This window comes from Cladophialophora yegresii (assembly GCF_000585515.1).
Source record: "Cladophialophora yegresii CBS 114405 chromosome Unknown aczIN-supercont1.1, whole genome shotgun sequence".
Lineage (NCBI taxonomy): Eukaryota > Fungi > Ascomycota > Eurotiomycetes > Chaetothyriales > Herpotrichiellaceae > Cladophialophora > Cladophialophora yegresii.
Window position 1 is genome coordinate 4,980,830 of NW_006913045.1, and position 17,979 is coordinate 4,998,808.

Sequence of the window (17,979 nt, forward strand, 5' to 3'; positions counted from 1 at the left end):
TATGGGTTGCTCCGGCGGCTATCTCCACATCTGGAGATCCTGCTCCCCCGGGGCTTGCCATCAAGTGGTCATCGACGATCTAGTGTCTAGGATCCCTGAGTTGCATAACCCTCTAGCTGGCCCATCTGGAATGACGACAACAGGAGAGAGGAATGCACATCGGAGAACATGATGAAACTGACGGGCTGGTCAAGATGCTGGAATTTCTTGGGTAAGCTTGTCCTGAAAACGCTCCACATCCTGAGGCCAGCTCCCAGCAACCGCTGGCTGAGAAACTGGCAGATAGACTGCTCCATTGGGTGGGCTTCGTCTTTATGATCGCCAACGAGGTAGGAACGACAGCTCACACTAGCTACCGCCTGTCGGAGACTGATGAAGGAATACTCATCCTCATTGGTAGTCCTGCGTTTTTCTAATGAAGGAAGGGGAGACCACCGGAATCTAATCTATTGACCCTGGCTCCTCGTGCAACAAGGTCTGGTGATGGAAGACAGGGCAAGGGCCACTTTCTCGGACCTGTGTGTGTGTGTACTATACAACAGCCCTCCAGTCATATTCATGGCAGTTAGCAAATCCCGGAATACGGAGTTTGCTGTTCGATTTGGAAAGAACGGAGCGGACAAAGAATCGTACTGGCTAAAGGGTGAAGAATCTAGGTGCCTTTATTGCCTAGTTAGGGTTCCAGTATTTGTTCAGTGGGCTAACCCCAGAAACACCCAAGCTCGGCATGATTCAAGGGCTATCCAGATTCAGAAGGCAAGGTTTCTAAGTCAGGCTCAGCCTATGCGGGCCTCAGTACTCTGCTCTCCGTCAGTTCGCTCTGCCAATCGCAGCTGCCAACCAGGACCCGGATCATGTAATGAATCCCATTCGAGAACGTGGTCAGCTGTTCGGATTCCGTTGTCAGCTCGAGTACGCAAAGAACTTGTCGAGTGGAGAAGCCAGCCACCAATTCCTTCCATCCTCGGCACAAGCACTTCCTGTCTGATCGCAGTTAAGCGCCACGCAGGAATATCCTCTTGTGACAGACGGGAAGTCCATGGCCGAGGACGGGAACAACGAAAGACATCCTTTGCAAATACCTGTTTGCGTGATTTGGCGAACGAATGTATTTCCTGAAAGGAAGAAATGGGCAACCAAACAGGGCAGCTGGAGTGTGTGTGGAGACACATTGAGTAGCTCAATGAAGTTGACTATTGTGCATAGTAACGTCTTCGATTCTCCCCGTGCGCAGGCTGCTGGGTTTGTAGAAGGTGACATCCATTCACGTCGCGGATGTGTTTGCCGTGAAAGAATGTTCTCGGCATCGGCACACGATTGCTGCTCACATTTCCAAGAACCCTTCGGGACTGAAGAGCTGACTCGTGATAGGGGTTTCGACACCTTCCAGTAGCCACAGGAGTCTAGACTGCCGAGTTGCCAGCATCCTGTGGATACAACCAGCAGGCAATGCATAGTGGAATCAAGCACCGCCAGCGATGAAAGAAGGATGGGTTGTGACGCAAAGGTTTCGGGAGAACCCACCGTTTGTACTCGTATACCAGGGCTTTGAAGGAAGTGCCAATGGGATGAGCCGGCAATGCTGCTGGAATCATTACCGGCAGCCATGTCCTGCATGTCATGAGTTCAGCCCTGCCCACCACTTTGAGCGCTTCAGTTCATGCGAGTGTTTCTCTTCCTAGACCCCAGCGAACCTCCCCGATTGGTCCTGCAGTTCGCCAATCGTACCAATCCCGGGGTAACGAACTCGTGGTTCATGACAGCCGAGTGTGCATGTGCGTCATTGTGTCGTGGAGGGGGAGACCCATAAGGCTATTCAGTGGAGGGCAGTGACAAGCTCCCCTCAGCTGTGACACGAATCAGAGCTGTCGAAGGCTCGCTGTTTGATATTCATCACAAATCTGGCGCGCATTCCCCGGGAGACTGGAATCCTCCTCCAGCCAGCCGACAGGCTGATTGGACCATGTCGATGGTTCCCTGAGACAAGGTGCACCTGCCTCATGGTGAAATGATCAAAACCAATCTGTTGGAGTCAAGCAACACTTGCGCGCGCTCTTGTGGGACAGCACCACAGCAGAGGGATGTAATGGAAGAGAGGATCGAGAAGTCCGAATTGACCAGTCAGTCAATGGATATGCCATAGCGCCCAAGTGGCTAGAGCGGGACGACGATTTACGGTACCGCGCGCTCAAGGCTGCGAATCCTTCACCTGACCAGTCAGCCTCCTTCACGCTCACAAAGCTGCGACGAATCATAGGACCAACTGAACTCGTATAGCGCCCAGGTGCAGCGAGTTACAATGTCATTGAAAACAATCCGCACCGAGGAACAGGGACGGCCAGGTGGCCAGCGGCTTGCCAGCATGATAGATAAATGCGATGGCATGCACAAGAAGAGTGAACAGACTCTAGGACAATCACAACACAAGAATCGTTCCATTTCGGTGGCCTCATCCTGGCGACTCGTACCATTGCGCCTTTGGCCTAGGACCGGCTGCTTAGGGCGCGTTGACAGCTTGCACAAGATCAGAGCAGGTCTCTTCTCGGGCAACGTCGAGTTCAAGCCCTAGCAACACCGAGCTGCACTCAGCTGTACAACCAATCCACCTATCACAGCACCGCTGAAAGAGCCGACCGCAACGCCGGCCAGGCAGGAAAAACAAACAAAGCATTCTCAGCACAGCACGAGCGCGCAAAGGGAGCAACCACAATCGAAATCCAGTCTGCCGCCTGCAGTCTCGCTCGCAAGTCACAGGTACAGGCCCGACGAGCGAATCAAGATACGGATCCAGGTCCCAGCGGCGAAGCGGCAGTGGTGAAAGCAGCTCCGCCACAGCCAATCAAGCGTACGTCAAGCTCAGCCTTCGTCGGCTCCACCAGGCTCCTTCTCCACTTTAGCCGCCAGGCGGCAAGAACGAACGACAAGGGTCAGCTGGGGTTGCCCTCACATCGCCCTCACCTTGCCTTCATCTCGCCGTTTTAAGGCCCTCCTGGTGTCCCAACTTTTCCCTCCACCACTGACAACATCCCATCTGATTCCTCTCTGCCTCTCACTTGCACACGTATCGTTGGCCAGTCTTTGGCCCCAGTTGTCAGGCGCCTCAAACCGTCCACTCTCCTTACGGCACCTCAGCCGTTCCCCGCTGGTCGGTCTCTCTCACGGATACTTCTTTTTGTTACGCGCCAACGGGATCTTTAGTCGAAGATCCCTTGCTCCCACCCGGCCTACGACAATACTACTGCACCTGGCACACGCTTCGGTGACAGAGCAGGTCTCATCCTGGTCAAGTTTGACTGTCCCAGTGCCAGAGGAGCTGCAGCTGCTGTGCACGCTGCTCTCCCAGAAATAGATCGACTCTTTTCTCCCGCTATCTGCTCGACCTGTCCCTTCCACCTCTCTTCCCTCTTCACGGCACGATCCTCTTCCCTACGCTTGTGTCCGTCAGGCCTCTATCACCAGAGCTCCTCCTTCGCTCACTCAGCATCAACCTCCACGGCTTGGACGATTCGACTCTCTCGTTGTCGACATCACCATGCCTGCAATCACTCGACCGGTCCTCCCACCTCTTCAAACCCCCAAGTCCGCCTCTTTCCCATCCGAGATCGTTGGTACGCCAGTCTCTGCGGTGATTAAGCAAGAAAATGCGAGCCTGAAGACACCCATCACGCCGCCGGTGGCCTACACGGACTTTCTCAAAGCCTTGACCCCGTCACTGGCCAGCCCTCCCTCAAGCGCACTCCAAAGATCAATGTCGGACGAGTCGACATGCACAAGATATTCTATGATCTCGAATGCGTCTACGTCTTCGAGCCTGTCGTCGAGCCGAAGCGAGAGCCACAAGTCTCCTTCCAGCTCCGTCCCACCAACTCCATACAGCCGCAAAACGCCTACGGCGCTGAGACGGCTTCGCATACCACATTCTCCGGCATTTTCGCCCACCACATGTGGACCGTCTCCGCGGACAGCCGTGAGCGGCATGAGTACTGGTGGCATTTATTCACCCTTCTCTCCGGCTGACTGGAATTGCGAGAGCGCGACGCGTCGGTTCTTCGAGGCTCCCCGAAGCGCATGTACCAAGCCCGTCAGTGTCCGATCTGTAGTCACGAGAACGGTGACATACAAACGATCACCACCCCTTGACCCTGCCCCAAAAGGCAAAAAACGCAAAATTGAAGACGCGGAAATGCCCCCTCCACCCATCACCTCGAAAGATACAACTGTCATCAAAGCGTCCGATTTCCCGTCGACGTTAGTCGATTCACCCCCAACGATCTCAACGTCACCCACGACGTTGACGTTGGCACAACCCGCAGCAATGACCAATCCTCCGACTGCTGTCGCTTGAGACACACCTGACCTTTCATAGGCGGGCCTTTGAATTCAGACTTTTACGCATGCCGACAGGGACAGAACACTGAGGCTCGTCCCACTAGTCGGGACGATTATGGGATTTATGACGGAATCAGCTATCATTTTTGTTATACATGATACCACTACATCTTTCCGCGATGGCGCTTGGCGTTCAGACACTGTGAGGCACCAGCTCTGAGCGGAAGGAGTTCATCTGGCACGAAAGACTATGCCTCAACCTTACGACCTTGCGTGGGGCTCAGCAGGACGGACTGTACTGGGATTCTTGCGATCCGCTTGGAGATTTGGAAGCGGGTACGGGTGGAATTGTGAAAAGCACTTTTTTTTAGTGACGGATAAGGAAGGTCTCCGCAGCCGGATTCCCCGATCAGAGCAGGCCAAAGACTCGGGATCCGTGATATTTGGAGGCAATGGTGATGGCTCATTTCCCTCTCCACAAGGATGAAGAAAAAGCCAGAAACAACCAATGACTTAAGATACTTCTCCCGAACCACGGATCGCCTATCCCACCTCGCGCTATACCTCATAGTTTTGACCTTAGTAACCTGAGCGCGTCCTCCTTCCCGGCCAAAACACCTTTGGCTACGAGGACGCAGAAGGTTCGCAGAAAACGTGGCAGCCGGATCTTCAGCCGCTTCTAATCACAGGACTCTAGGGATGTTATTGGGCCACGACTACTATTCGATCACCGATCCACTGCAGCGGCTACCAGGACGGAACCCATTCGATTCGCTACAGCCGATTGCAGGATTACGTAGAATAGCGCCAGAAGCTTTGGAGAGGCTGCACACCGAGTATACTATGTATAACATCAGCGAATCGAGCTGAAGAGTAAGAAAGGTTCAGCAGGGCGTCATTGGTTGGATACCCGCGTGCATCGTATTGCGGTCAGCGTGGCACGCTCATGGAGAGGCTCTCAGTACCAGTACACAGTGCTTCTGCCTGAAGACTCCTTCCCACGTCCAGAGTTACGGATGTCGAAGTCGTTCAGGGGCAGAGAACAAGTGCCGAAGCGCATTTGCAACCTGGCTGTGAGTTGGCGATTCTACCTTGGGTCATGGCCCAACGCAGGGGCTGTTGACAGGAGTACCTTAGCCGCAGAGATCACAGCGAGAGGTACATTAGTTGAAGCAGGGCGAGTGCCGGTCCAGTTTGCAATGTTCTCCTGAAATGGAGCCCGGCACGAGTTTTGGCGGGGGATAAAGCAGCAACCCCTTCTGGCATGACATCACCCGCCCCCCTTGTCGCGTTGCCAGCGCAGAAAGGCTAAAACCCAATTTCCGAGGGCTTCTGCGACCAAAAACCCCTCCTCAAGGTGTTCTAGTGTGCTTCGAGTTGACGTCCATTGGATGGTGCGGCGGCGGGAGGGACATCGGAGGCCCCGCTGTACCGCAGCGCTGGAACTGCACTACTCAACAAACCCCTTTAACTGGCCTGTGGGCACGCATCCGGCTGCCCCTGGTGTGTGGGTCCGGCGCTTCCTCGAACACGCGCAACCACTTGTTTGAGATGACAGTCTGGCCATGCCTGAGATCTCCAGACCGGTTAAGCCCACATTTGAACCAAACGCAGAGGAGCTGGAGGGCGCTCCGTTATTTTTAGACGGCCGGACCGTCGTCCAATCAGATGAGTCTTCAGTTCTGACTACCTGATCCTCTGCTGCGTGCGAGTACGAGTACGAGGTACACTGTCGAGACTGTACATGCTCTGTGGTCGTCGGCAGAGCGCATACTGAGAGGACGTCCAGCGGTTGTCAATGCTTCGATGGGCATCGTGGCGGACTGCATACGAGTACTCGTGCACAGCAAGCATGGCGATCGATTGATACCTCGTAGTCCACGCGATGCATGCACTGCGACCGAAGGAGCCGCGTATTAATTGGGGACCCGTATATTTAGAAATCGACAGACCCGAGCAAGCGCATCACAGTACGAGGTGGGCGGTCACGACAATGGGCAGACAGGTAGGATGCTGGGTGTGGGTATTCATTGACCACTATTGAAGCTTGTGCGCCCTTCTGTTGAGAGCTACATATGTAGCGACAGCACGGAGCTTACTGTAGCAGCTGACTTGCCTCGTTCTGTCCGTCCTTGTACCCAGCTAACAATGACGTGAATCGCTGCGGTTTTCACCAGCTCACCTCAGGCACCCGAGGTACTCTAAATACGTGAGCTTCTCTGAAAATCAAGTCAAACAGTAATTTTGTTATCGATCATGGTACGAGTTATTCGCATCCTCCATATCACTAACTAGTATGTAGGCGGCGGCCAGTCGGCCAGTCGGCGGGTCGATTGGTCGATTTGCCTCATTTACCAGTTGACCGATCCCGGGGGTCTTCACGATTATATTGCCTTCTTTGATTTGACCTGCGAGTATGTGATACATACAGCGTACCGCGTGCATGTACAGGCTTACGTAATGATGCATCAATCGCTACCCTACCTAGGCAGGTACAATACGGAGTACAATTTGGCAATGTTGGCATCCCCTGTTGCAGTATTGCGGTACACAACTACCTTACGGATGCCAACCCCTACAACTCGCTAACGAACGCTGTAAACAATCACCCCATATCAACAACTACAACTCACTTACTCATTTTACGCCTTCGTAGTATTAAAGACATAGCCCTCAAACACAGCCGTGACCTTGACACTATCGTAAAAGCCCGTGACCTCGACGATCTTGCGCGTGGCATCATCTTCCTCGTCGACCTCGGTCCTCATCAACCACGCATACTGCATGTCGTAGTTGGCGCCATTCTTGCCGTACACGCCCTCGCTCCGCCAGTTGACGACCGCCCAGTCACCGTCCGCGAAGATATGCTCCACAATCGGCACGGGCAGCGTCACCAGCACGTCGCGCAGCGGGGTCAGCACCCCGTCCACGTACGTCTGCTTGCCCTCGTACGTGCCCGCGATCGGACTGCTCCCCGTGACGGTCCAGACCAGGTCGTCCGACAGGGCTTCCGCGAAGGAGGCGCCGAAGTTATCGAGCGCCACGGCCGTAAAGAGCGACTCGACGAAGGAGCGCGTTGATTCCGTCGCAGAGTTGGTGCATTTGTGTGATGGTGAAGGGTGCGCTTCGGCCATCATCCTCGTCATGACTCTTGGACGTGGTGGTGCGCCGAGCTGGTACTGAAGGTGAGTGCTGAGGCCAGGGTGATAAGAGTTGTGATGACTGTCGCTGAAGACTGAAGACCAGCACGACAGGCCAATGAGTGCGAGGCAAATGGTTGCAAAGTGGCGGAGCGGGGACAGCGTCGGTATCTGCATGGTTTTGTGACAAAGTAATGTGTGCTGTGTGTTGTGTGCTGTGCACTGTGCACTGTGCAAAGATGGTATACTGTTCGGTCAGTCGGTTGGCTGGAGTATGTTGGCAGCAGTATCCGGTACTAGATGATCACAGCAGCAAAGTACAGATACATACTGTAGGATGTAGTCCCTTTCCGATGATGTGGAAAAGCTCCAGCCCATCACCACTTATATATCCTTGCCTTTCTGCTTCTTCCGCTGCGTCTCCTGCTGGTATCTCCCCATATTTGCTTGATGGTTTTTTTTCATGGAGCTCACCTTCACGTTTAAACTTCTGCCACGTGTTATCTTGGAAAGCGAAGGATCCTCGACGACTTACCGAAGGCTCCTGCGTGCATTAGGCGCAGCGCTACTGCGCTGAGATGAAAGTGGTCATGAAAACTTAGCCCTCGGCAGTGGAGAAGCGAATACACAGTACACACACATGTAGGCTGAGGGAATGCACAGAGTTGAGGTGAGAAGACAGGAAGACTACAGACGATCGTTACCTTGAACCTGGACACATGACGACGACGACACCACAAGCTGGATGCTGTGGTGAAGTACATGTACATCTCAGGTGGGCGGGTGAGGAGGAAGTGAAGAGGTAAGCGATGGAGATAACCGATAACGAAGATGGGGAGAATTGGTCTCGGCCCTTTTCACCACCCTAAACGACTCCTTCCGAGGCATTCGCCTTCTTCTGTTATCTGCGTCGGTGCTATATCGCTAAACATCTGGCTAGTCGAGCGTTTGCTCAAGATGCTCGGGAGCGATAATGGCGGACAGAAATCGGCAAACCTGACGGTGCCTTGCGAGACGGTCAAGTATTTCTGTTGCTATCCTGCTGTGCACGCTCAGTTACCGTCCGCAAAACCGCAACGGTGCGAGGAGACACCAGCTAGATTGTGATGGCCCTCATCAGCCCAAAGCCTGTGAAGGATGTCGAGCACAATGTGGGGTTCTTCGCTGGTGAAGGTCTAGACTGAAGTGGTTATGGTCACAAGGCCCTGGCAACATTCTCATCCTGATTGTCGAGCAGTATTCAGTGATAGCTGATGCGGGACGAAGGCGAAGAAGGTCAAGTCGCTCCTGTATGGGTTCAGCTAGAAATATCACATCTTGCATGACAGTCGACGATGAAGTCGTCTCCTTGCGCGCAACTAAATGTTCAGATACGTACAGTAGTCAGGGGTCGAGGATGGACATCTCCGACAGGGGAATATCCCTCGAGCAACGAGCGTGTTGGACTGATGGTGGAGGAGCACGGCACGGTGGCCGGAAAGCAATCTCGGGTTCGGATGAATATTGTTCCCGTCTTGGCAGCCCTATCGCTATCGGTTGTCAGCCCAAAGCAAGTGTAACGTCAAGCCGCAGCTCGTTCGCATTCGCTCGCTCCCACGAGGCACATGTGTGCCTGCATCCTACAGTAGAGCCGGCCACGCCGCAACCTACACTTTGAGGTTTCTGTTCCTTCGTTCCTGTGACAAAAGATTACCTTTTGCGTGGAAACTCCTTCTGTCGATAATTTCCTTCCCGCGGACGAAATCATCGTGCCCCGCGCCCAGCTTGTTGGTGTATTCTGTGCGCCGTTGCGTTCAATATAGTCAAGTTCGACAAGCGAGCAACCGAAACCGTCTGTCCTGGGTGTCATCCTGTTCGGCTGGCCTACGAAGTATACCACAGCGCTGTGTACTTAATCGGGTCTCCGTTGGGTTCTTGAGTTCCAACCTCTGCTTGGATCATTCCCGAACGCGCGACCACCTATTACGAGCTTCAACATTCGAGATCAAGATGCCTTCCGTCTCTTTTGCAACCTTTCTTATTATCTGCCGTAAGTACTCTACGCCTCTGTGAGCGACATGTTGTGCGAGGAAACCGGACTGAGAGATTCATCCTACAGCCACCTCATTCTTCCTGGGCATCCTCTTCTCCCTCTTCCCTTACGACTACCCGCTATTGTGGTCCTCGCTGCCTACGGCGGCGTCGCACTTTGACGCCATCGAAACGCACTTGAAACTGCTGCACAATGCGCCGAATCTAATCGTGCGCATCCTGCACATCATGCTGGGCATGGGCCTCCTCGGCCTGATCATCAAGCTCTACAAGCCGAGCGAGTCCAACATGCTCTTCGACGGCGGCAGTCTGGTGCTCTACATGGTCGCGGTGATCGTGTACATTGCGAACATTGTCAAAGGGCTGAGGATCGTCAGTGAGGGCAGCTATGGCCTGGGCTCGGAACAGTTGACGCAGGATCAGCTAGACGATGTGAATGCCCGGGGCTATGACCCAAATGCAGGGGATAGTGTGCTTGGCCGGGAGGACAACCTGAAGGTCCTGGCCGCGAGTAATACGATCTTGGCGCTGGTGTTGGTTGGCGTACTTGTCCTTCAGGTCGGCCAGTGGTACGCAGACAGGACGGACGAGAACGCGCTGAAGGCCTTCCAGGAGAAGGAGAAGGCAGAGCAGGAGAAGAAGGAGCTGGAGGGGTCGAGTCCCCTGGTCAAGAGGTCGAGTAGTGGGAAAGAGGGGAAGAAGACAAAATGAGAGTTCGTACAGGGGTTTTATTCTAGCACTCTATGGATTGAGATATGCGATAACTCTGTGAATGAAAACCGAGCTCGCCGCTGGTACCTCATTACCCGGGTGAAGGAAGGCGTGCTTTCGTGCGCCCTCGCCATCTCTCCGGGTCTGGCTTTGCGAGGCTCCCGCGTCGAGATCTGATGCGCATATGGAAGATTCTAGTCTCATCACTTGGGCCTCGATGCTTTTGAAAGGACGTGTCGCATCTTCATTGAAAGGCGCTCTCAGGTTGTCGCCTTTGTGGCGTGTCGAAGCATGCGCTGTCCTATAGCCTGACTTGCAAGTCGCAACATGAGCAGTGACGTGGGAATTATTCCCATCTAAGCCGACGTGATTGGCTACTGTAGGATGCAGCGTCGGCTTTGACTGCGGCCGGGCTGCATCATCTTTCCTGCAACCAGATATCAAATATCTATCAGATCTCAGTGAACGTCTAGCACACGTTACAATTGTATTGATTGTCGCCGATAGATCGCGATGCCCTCCATGGCCGGCTCCAAACCCGTGGTGGAAATACCAAGGTTTCTACTCCCTCGTTTGACCTGGCAACCGGTGTCGCACGCATGGCCTCCCGTTCAGACACTTACGCCACGACTTCCCATCTACAAGACGGGCACGGCGCCCTCTTTCACGAATGCTTCCAAGCCGCGCTCGATACATACCAGTAACCAGGCGTCCCAGAGCCCCCATGCCAGAGCACTTGCCGCGCGCTCAAGAAGACCTCAAGCCCTAGGCCAACCACTCCCTGCAGACTCGTCCCCCATCCGCTACAATGGAGTTTACGTCGCCGCGTACAAGCCTGCTCGGAAAGCATTCTCGACGACGGCGGTGCAGCGCAAAGCGCACCACTTTGACACCTTGAAGTTCGTGCAGAGACTCAAGGATGAGGGGTTCACGGAAGACCAGGCCGTGGCCATGATGCGCGTTCTGAACGATGTGATAGAAGAGTCCATCCAGAACCTCACGCGGACCATGGTCTTGAAGGAAGACGCCGAGCGAAGCACATATACCCAGAAAGTTGATTTTGCGAAACTGCGCAGCGAACTGTCCAACGCCGATAGTACAGAAGCGCAGTTGACCCGGTCGAGCCACGATCGGTTGACCAGCGATTTGGCGAAGCTGAATTCGAGGCTGCGGGACGAGATCAGCCGCACGCAGGCCAGCGTTCGGCTGGACTTGAATCTGGAGAAGGGCAGGATTCGCGAAGAAGCCAACGGGCAGGAGATGCGGATCAAGGAGACGGAAGCGCGGATCGAGCAAGAGGTGGCCTCGCTCAGAGAACGAGTCGAGGCCGTCAAGTTCTCGACCCTGCAGTGGCTGATGTGAGTACATATCCGTTTGACTGCAGTCGTCTCGGCACCACAAATCCACAAGCATACTAACGCATTTCGCAGGGGTGTCTGCACCGGCACGGCGGCTCTTATCCTGGGTGCCTGGCGTTTACTGATGTAGATCGACAACTATACCCTCTCAGCAGGATTCGACTATCCGATGAATGGCAGTCGGTGGAACGTCCTGTCCCTTCAATGCGGTCTCACGAACATGTCCACCGTTGAGTTAAACTCCTTGAACGGGCGAGCCAGTAACTGGAGACGCATGTGCAGAGCAGCCTCTGAATTTGCCACAATCCGTTTGGGGGAATCGATATACGCCGTCTTGTCCAATCGAACATGGAGTTTGAGATTAGCAACACCCCTGCACGACTTCCACCCCAAGTATATTCTACCGAAGTCTGCTCCGCTCCAAGATTAGCCACACAGCGCACGTCGTGCTTGCAGGCATGTCAATTGATGAACTGAACTGGACTGGACCCAACTCTTTGCGTCGAATACCAAAACGAAGGCACAATTGCCAGACTATGCTTGCTGCACTCTAGGAGAAATTCGCGCGACTCTGGCGATTCTGACACCCGCAACATGTTGGTGTTAAAATGACTCACGCAAGCGCGTGCGTATGCCTCTCTACTTTCCTTCGACTTTTCCACGCCCTCTTCGCAGCGGAGGCTGCGTACATGTGGACAACACCACTCTGCATTGGACTATAAGACCTGACCTCGGACGCCTTGAAAGCTGGGCCTGAGGCTCAGAAAGGGCAAGTTAATGGCAGAAGCTCCTTTTACCAGCGGTCTCATCAGCCCCGTCTTCGCGACCTTGGTGAGTTTCTGTGGCATGTGGTTGGGGTAACCTCAAAAGGCACCTGAGTAGCGGACGACGAAGTACTGCACGGGGAAAGAGCCGGCTTCTGAAATGGTGCGCCATGTCCCCGCGTGTAACTGGGAAGGTTATCCGAAGGGTCGGCCAGACAGTACCAAGAGGTGTACTGGGCCATACCCCTATTGTACGATACCGTATTGTTTACATAGGCCTTCGTAACTATATAGCTGGGTCTCCCCCCAGACCCCTCTGAAATTCATCATGTCCTCCAATTGAGTCACACGCGTGAACACTTGTAATCACGTGATATACGGAGTACTCCGGATCAACTTCGGGGATCGTAGACAGGACACGCGGGACTAAGATTCGAACATGTGCTACACATTGTGGTACACATGATCCCAGTCACGCCTGCTTGAAGACACAGCAAACGCATTGCCTGCCGGACGTACGGTCTCCCGGGATATTGCAGTATGCGTCGCGTAAGACGTGAAAGTCAGAGCGCTCGTCCCTTCGCACTGTACATTATATGAACGTGTCCCGTCGCGACGATGAAGAAGTCGTTCATTGAACGAATATTCCCACACTCGCCTGGAAGTCCAGGATCTCTGCCGCAATACCGTGATGACTATTCAGTCTCATCTCCGCGCCCCGCGGCGTCTGCTCCACGCATTTTCCTGCAAGACTCAAGTAGAGCGTCGTCCTCCTCCGACCCCCACCGCAATGCACCCCTTTCTCCCTCTCAACATCATGCAAAGCTGAGCTCGTCCCTAGTGCGCCACGATGACCCGTTCCTCCAGGTCGAACGAGCGTCTAAGGACCTTGAAAGAACTTTCCAAAGTCTTCTCGATGCGCAGTCAAAAGGTCTTAGTGCGGGTGGTATTGGGTCGGAAGAGGCAGACGAGCTGTCGTCAGTCGGAAGTCCTACACCCACACCGTCCGTTGCAACGACACCTCTGAGCTCCGGGCCGGGGGCAAGACCCAAGACGGTACCGATACGACAACCAAAGCCCAAGAAGATCACTCTACGAGGAGCACGGCGAGCGCTGGAGAAATCCATGTGCGAGTTTGCAGCCTTGAAGCAGCATGAGTTGTCCCTCATCGACCAAGAAGTTGTGGCCAGGGACAATGCGACGAAACAAGCCTCAGACTTGAGAGACCGAAGACAACTGCTAGAAAATGACATACACAGAATCAAATCCGCTGAAGAACCTGTCAATTTAAGGACCCAGGTCGAGGGAGTGGAGCAGGAAATTCAGCACCTCGAAGCAACACTGCTCGAGCTGAGGTCTAAGCACAGAGTACTTGTGAACCAGCTTCGCGAAGTCGAAAGCTCCAGGGACTCCGAATTGAGCTCTTACACCGCATCCCTCGCTCTCAATGAGAGTCAGGTCAAGTCATTCCTGAAACGACCGCCAGTTCTGCAAAGCCTGAATGCGGCTCAAGAACCCGGAATGTACGCCCTCAGGCCGGAGAGGCGAACGCTGCAAATGGCCCAGGAACAATGGTCAAACGAGGTCGAGGCACTGGCTCGGAGAAAGGCCAATGTTGAGACTGAGAAGAGCGCACTAGAGGAAGGTTCCAAGTTGTGGCGCGATGCGACGCAGAGAATCAGGGAGTTCGAAAAGGACCTGAAAACCCATACGCGGGATCTGGCAGCTCAATCTCAGTCACAAATTCACCAATCGAGTCTCGATAATGGGGCGTCCCAGTCAAAAACTTCTACAGACCTATCCATGACAGTCGTGCTTGACAAGCTCTCTGCGCTGATATCGTCACTGGAAAGTGATCTCCAGCACGCCGAAGCCAACAATTGGAATCTTCTCATTTGTGCCATTGGCGCTGAACTAGCAGCATTCGAGCAAGCGCGCGATCTGCTTCAGGAAACTGCAGGTATGCGGCCGGCAAACTCTGGATCGATGGAGGAACCCGCTCCGCAAGACGAACGTCGTCCTGTAGACAACGAGTTGCACGATGACGAGCCCAGCCCCGACCTCTTGACCGGCCAGCTTGAAGACATGCTCGAGCGCAACGGGACCAGAAGTCCTGGTGAAACCAGTAACCACAGCCTCGAAGACACACTTCGCGACTTCAGCAATCCTCAGGACAAAGGAAAGCAGAGGACAACCGACGATCCTGTCGGAGGGCTGGAGCACAATGCCACATCAGAATCTGGGCACCAATGGCCCCGACCATTTCCCCAGCACGGTATACTTGAGAGCGACGTGGACGCGCGCCTGAGTCATGTATCAGCACCTTCCAACATTCGACCGAAACCTCCAGATCGAAGAATGACATCTGAAAGCGAGGATGATGAACCCGGGCCGGAGTTTCTACTATCGCATTCTTGATATCATTGACTTGAGCCTGGGAAGCGAGCCACCACGTTCCGATTATTAGACACTGTACTGTTTCCCCATAGCATTTCACCGCGATTCTCACGAGCGCAGCTAAGGAGTCCTGCCATTATTCTTGCGTCGGTTTTAGCGATAAGTGGCACTTTGAACCTTTTACTTTATTTGAAGACATATATCTCAAGCCGAAGTGAAATTTCCGACCAGCTGAAATCACGTTGATCCTTATTTCTCCAGTTCACCTTGATCCGTATTTTCCTAACGCGGCGTAACTTCCTCCGCCGCGGCGGGTGACGCCCCTCTTGATCTTTCCCATCCAATCCACTCTCCCCCTCTCACCCAGAAACACCGCGTAAGTCGCTGAGAAATGGGAGCGAGCATCGAAAATCGAGAACCGAGAAACCGGAAATCGAGCCGCAACGCGATGTGTTTCCTGCGCCGGAAGTTTAAGGTCCAGAGCCGAGGAATGCAACCTCGGAAGGCTGAAAAGAAAGGGGGACTGTACAGTAAGAGGTCCACAGCCCTTGGGGATCGCCTAAAAAGACTAAGAATCATGGCAATTCATGCCTACCCCTTAGCTTATATGCTGTCATGAACCGCGATGCCCTCCCCCCGTCATGCGCGCAGTCTCTTGTCGCTGTCGATTGGTCCGTGCCAGCTATGTTAGTGGAGAATGCTTTCCGCTAATGGACCCCCTTGTCAATGCTTTTCCGCGTTCTTATCCACCATATTTCCGTGTCCGCATTGTTGGGAAGAAGTAGGATTCACCTTCGACCCTCTGCATTTACTTGTACTTATGCTGTCCCTGGTGACCGCTCTCTTCTCTCGCCACATCCTTCAATCTTGGACGACCCTGGACTTCGCTAAAGTAAAAAGTATCATCAGTGTTCGTAGTGCATCTTCTGCTGTACTAAGTAATTATTGCACCCTATCCTTCCACTCTCACCATTATTGACATATAGGAAGGCCCCACTAAAATGGCACCCGATATCATCCTAAAAGATTCCGCAATACTCGGCGACAAGGCAGTTGCGGCCCACGAAGAACAGATGCATGCTGCCACATTGACGCCGGCGGAAAAAGGGATCGAGAAGAAGTTGCGTCTGAAAATCGACTTGCTGATCATGCCCATGGTCATTCTAGTCTATTTGATGAACTACATTGACAGGTAATTCGCGAGAATTCGTGGTCCAGAATGCATTATTGCTAATGGGATCTGCGTCACTAGGAACAACTATGCGGCCGCACGGCTGCAAGGCCTCGAAGAAGATCTGAACCTGACTGGTGACGAGTATCAGGTCGGCCTGAGTATACTCTTCGTGGCTTATGTGGGCATCTTCCTGCGCATCTGCTCCTTGAGATAGACTACTGACGCGTTTGCTGCAGGTCCTAATGCAAGTGCCTTCGAACTTGCTGCTGAACTACAGTGGCCGACCGTCACTGTACCTCGGTGGATGTACCGTCGCATGGGGGTTAATCTCGGCTGTGACCAGCCAGGTCCAAAGTTACGGTGGGATCGTTGCATGCCGATTTGTTCTCGGTCTCGTAGGTGGGTGTAGCATTGACCCCCTACCTTTTTGTCTTCGTTGCCTTTCCCTTATTCAAGGCGTCCCCCTCTTGTGGAATCTCAATCTGACATTTTCTCATTTAGAGGCGCCCTTCTTCGCCGGAGTCGTGTTCTACCTGAGCAAATGGTATACCAAGGAAGAGCTGTCCCTGCGCATGTCCATCTTCTACTGCGGCTCGCTTATCTCGGGTGCCTCGGCAGCCTGATCGCCGCGGGCATTCTTTCAGGGCTCGCAGGCGCTCGGGGTATGAGCGCGTGGCAGTGGCTGTATATCCTGGAGGGTTCCATCACCGTTCTGCTTGGCCTCATCGTCTGCGTCGCCCTGCCGGACTTTCCGGGCACCTGGAAGGGCCTCAGCCCAGAAATGCAGCGTGTGGCTAACCGCCGACTAGCCATTGACGCTGCCGAGATTGACGTGGACGAGGCGGGCGCCATGAGCCAACTGTACGGGATGAAGCTCGCCTTTTTGGACCCAAAAACGTACATTTTGGCAGTCGCCTACCACGCCATCAATGGCGCCGCCGGCTTTCAGAACTTCTTCCCGACCTTGACGGCGACCCTAGGCTACTCACATACTGTGTCGCTACTGTTAGTCGCGCCACCCTATATCTTCATTGTCGTCTGGTCTCTCGGTCATAGCTACCTATCGGACCGCCTGGCCAACAGATTCTGGTTCTTTGTCTACCCGGTACCCCTAACGATCGTCGGCTTCGTTATCTTTATGACTACCGACTCTTTCGGTCCACGCTACTTCAGCTTTTTCTTAATGAACATGATCTTCGCTATGGTCGGTACTTGCTACGCCTGGATCAGCAGCGCGATTCCCCGTCCGCCCGCTAAGCGCGCCGCCACCCTGGCCTTCATCAACTCGTTCGGCAGCGCCGCCGGCACCTGGACCCCGTTCACGTACTACAAGTCGCAGGGCAACCACTATCCCGTGGCCCTGGGAATCTGCATCGCTATGCAGGTGCTGGCCGGGATCTGCGGCCTTCTGCTCCGGCTCATCCTCGCCCGCGACAATCGGCGGCTCGCCCGCCTCGAAAACGAGGATGTGCAACTCAACGAACGCGAGCTGGCCCGGCTCCACAAGACGGCCGAGGTCGAGGGTATCGACCTTGCCGCGGCGCGCCGGCTGCAGAAGGGATACCGATATATGCTTTGAGAGGGAAGAATGGAAAAGGCTCTCTCTCTCTCTCTCTGTGTGTGTGGAGCCCCGCGTGCGAATGTCCGTCGGCGCCGGTGATATCAGCAAAACCTCGCAGATAGCAAAAGTAGAAAAAATGGGAGGCTTGGGCCTCATGCTTCTCTTCCTACGTGCTTTTCGAGCATTTTCTCATCCAGCTTCAGGTTCCCGCTGTCTGGATTTTGCCACGTCTGCGGGAGAACCCGGACACTGAAGCGTTAACAGACCTCCGGCCAGACAGGACGTGACAGAAGATGGCCGTCCCTGTATTCGTGGTTCAATCCAACCAGCGAAAATGTTATCGTAAATGAATAAACGCGACATTTGCCCAACAGTCAAGTCTTCTCGCGACGTTGGCCCGATTAGCCATGGAGAATCTGGCAGATTTTGCTCGGCCATGCGGCGGAGCTCTCGACCGCAAGTCTCGCCGCACCTTGAATAGTGTCGGTGGTTGTACAAAGGTCCGTCTTTCCCT

At 54.1% G+C, this 17,979-nt stretch overlaps 6 protein-coding genes across 6 annotated transcripts; 5 read left to right on the top strand and 1 right to left on the bottom strand.

Annotated features, from left to right (window-relative positions):
* Positions 1–3,532: 3,532 nt before the first annotated feature.
* Positions 3,533–4,345, top strand: A1O7_01799 (uncharacterized protein; the record flags this gene model as incomplete). Its single annotated transcript, XM_007755835.1, has 1 exon — positions 3,533–4,345. The coding sequence occupies one exon, from the start codon at positions 3,533–3,535 to the stop codon at positions 4,343–4,345; it is 813 nt and encodes a 270-aa protein (XP_007754025.1).
* Positions 4,346–6,971: 2,626 nt separating this feature from the next.
* Positions 6,972–7,463, bottom strand: A1O7_01800 (uncharacterized protein; the record flags this gene model as incomplete). Its single annotated transcript, XM_007755836.1, has 1 exon — positions 6,972–7,463. One exon carries the CDS (start codon positions 7,461–7,463, stop codon positions 6,972–6,974), a length of 492 nt encoding a protein of 163 aa, XP_007754026.1.
* A 1,995-nt stretch (positions 7,464–9,458) lies between these two features.
* On the top strand, positions 9,459–10,211 carry A1O7_01801 (ER membrane protein SH3; the record flags this gene model as incomplete). The annotated part of the gene is made up of 2 exons (XM_007755837.1): positions 9,459–9,498; positions 9,568–10,211. 2 exons carry the CDS (start codon positions 9,459–9,461, stop codon positions 10,209–10,211), a joined length of 684 nt encoding a protein of 227 aa, XP_007754027.1.
* A 522-nt stretch (positions 10,212–10,733) lies between these two features.
* Positions 10,734–11,699, top strand: A1O7_01802 (uncharacterized protein; the record flags this gene model as incomplete). Its single annotated transcript, XM_007755838.1, has 2 exons — positions 10,734–11,569; positions 11,642–11,699. The coding sequence occupies 2 exons, from the start codon at positions 10,734–10,736 to the stop codon at positions 11,697–11,699; spliced, it is 894 nt and encodes a 297-aa protein (XP_007754028.1).
* Positions 11,700–12,951: 1,252 nt separating this feature from the next.
* A1O7_01803 (uncharacterized protein) lies at positions 12,952–14,751 on the top strand (the record flags this gene model as incomplete). Its single annotated transcript, XM_007755839.1, has 1 exon — positions 12,952–14,751. One exon carries the CDS (start codon positions 12,952–12,954, stop codon positions 14,749–14,751), a length of 1,800 nt encoding a protein of 599 aa, XP_007754029.1.
* Positions 14,752–15,731: 980 nt separating this feature from the next.
* Positions 15,732–17,483, top strand: A1O7_01804 (uncharacterized protein; the record flags this gene model as incomplete). Its single annotated transcript, XM_007755840.1, has 5 exons — positions 15,732–15,922; positions 15,983–16,082; positions 16,141–16,303; positions 16,406–16,510; positions 16,558–17,483. 5 exons carry the CDS (start codon positions 15,732–15,734, stop codon positions 17,481–17,483), a joined length of 1,485 nt encoding a protein of 494 aa, XP_007754030.1.
* Positions 17,484–17,979: the final 496 nt, after the last annotated feature.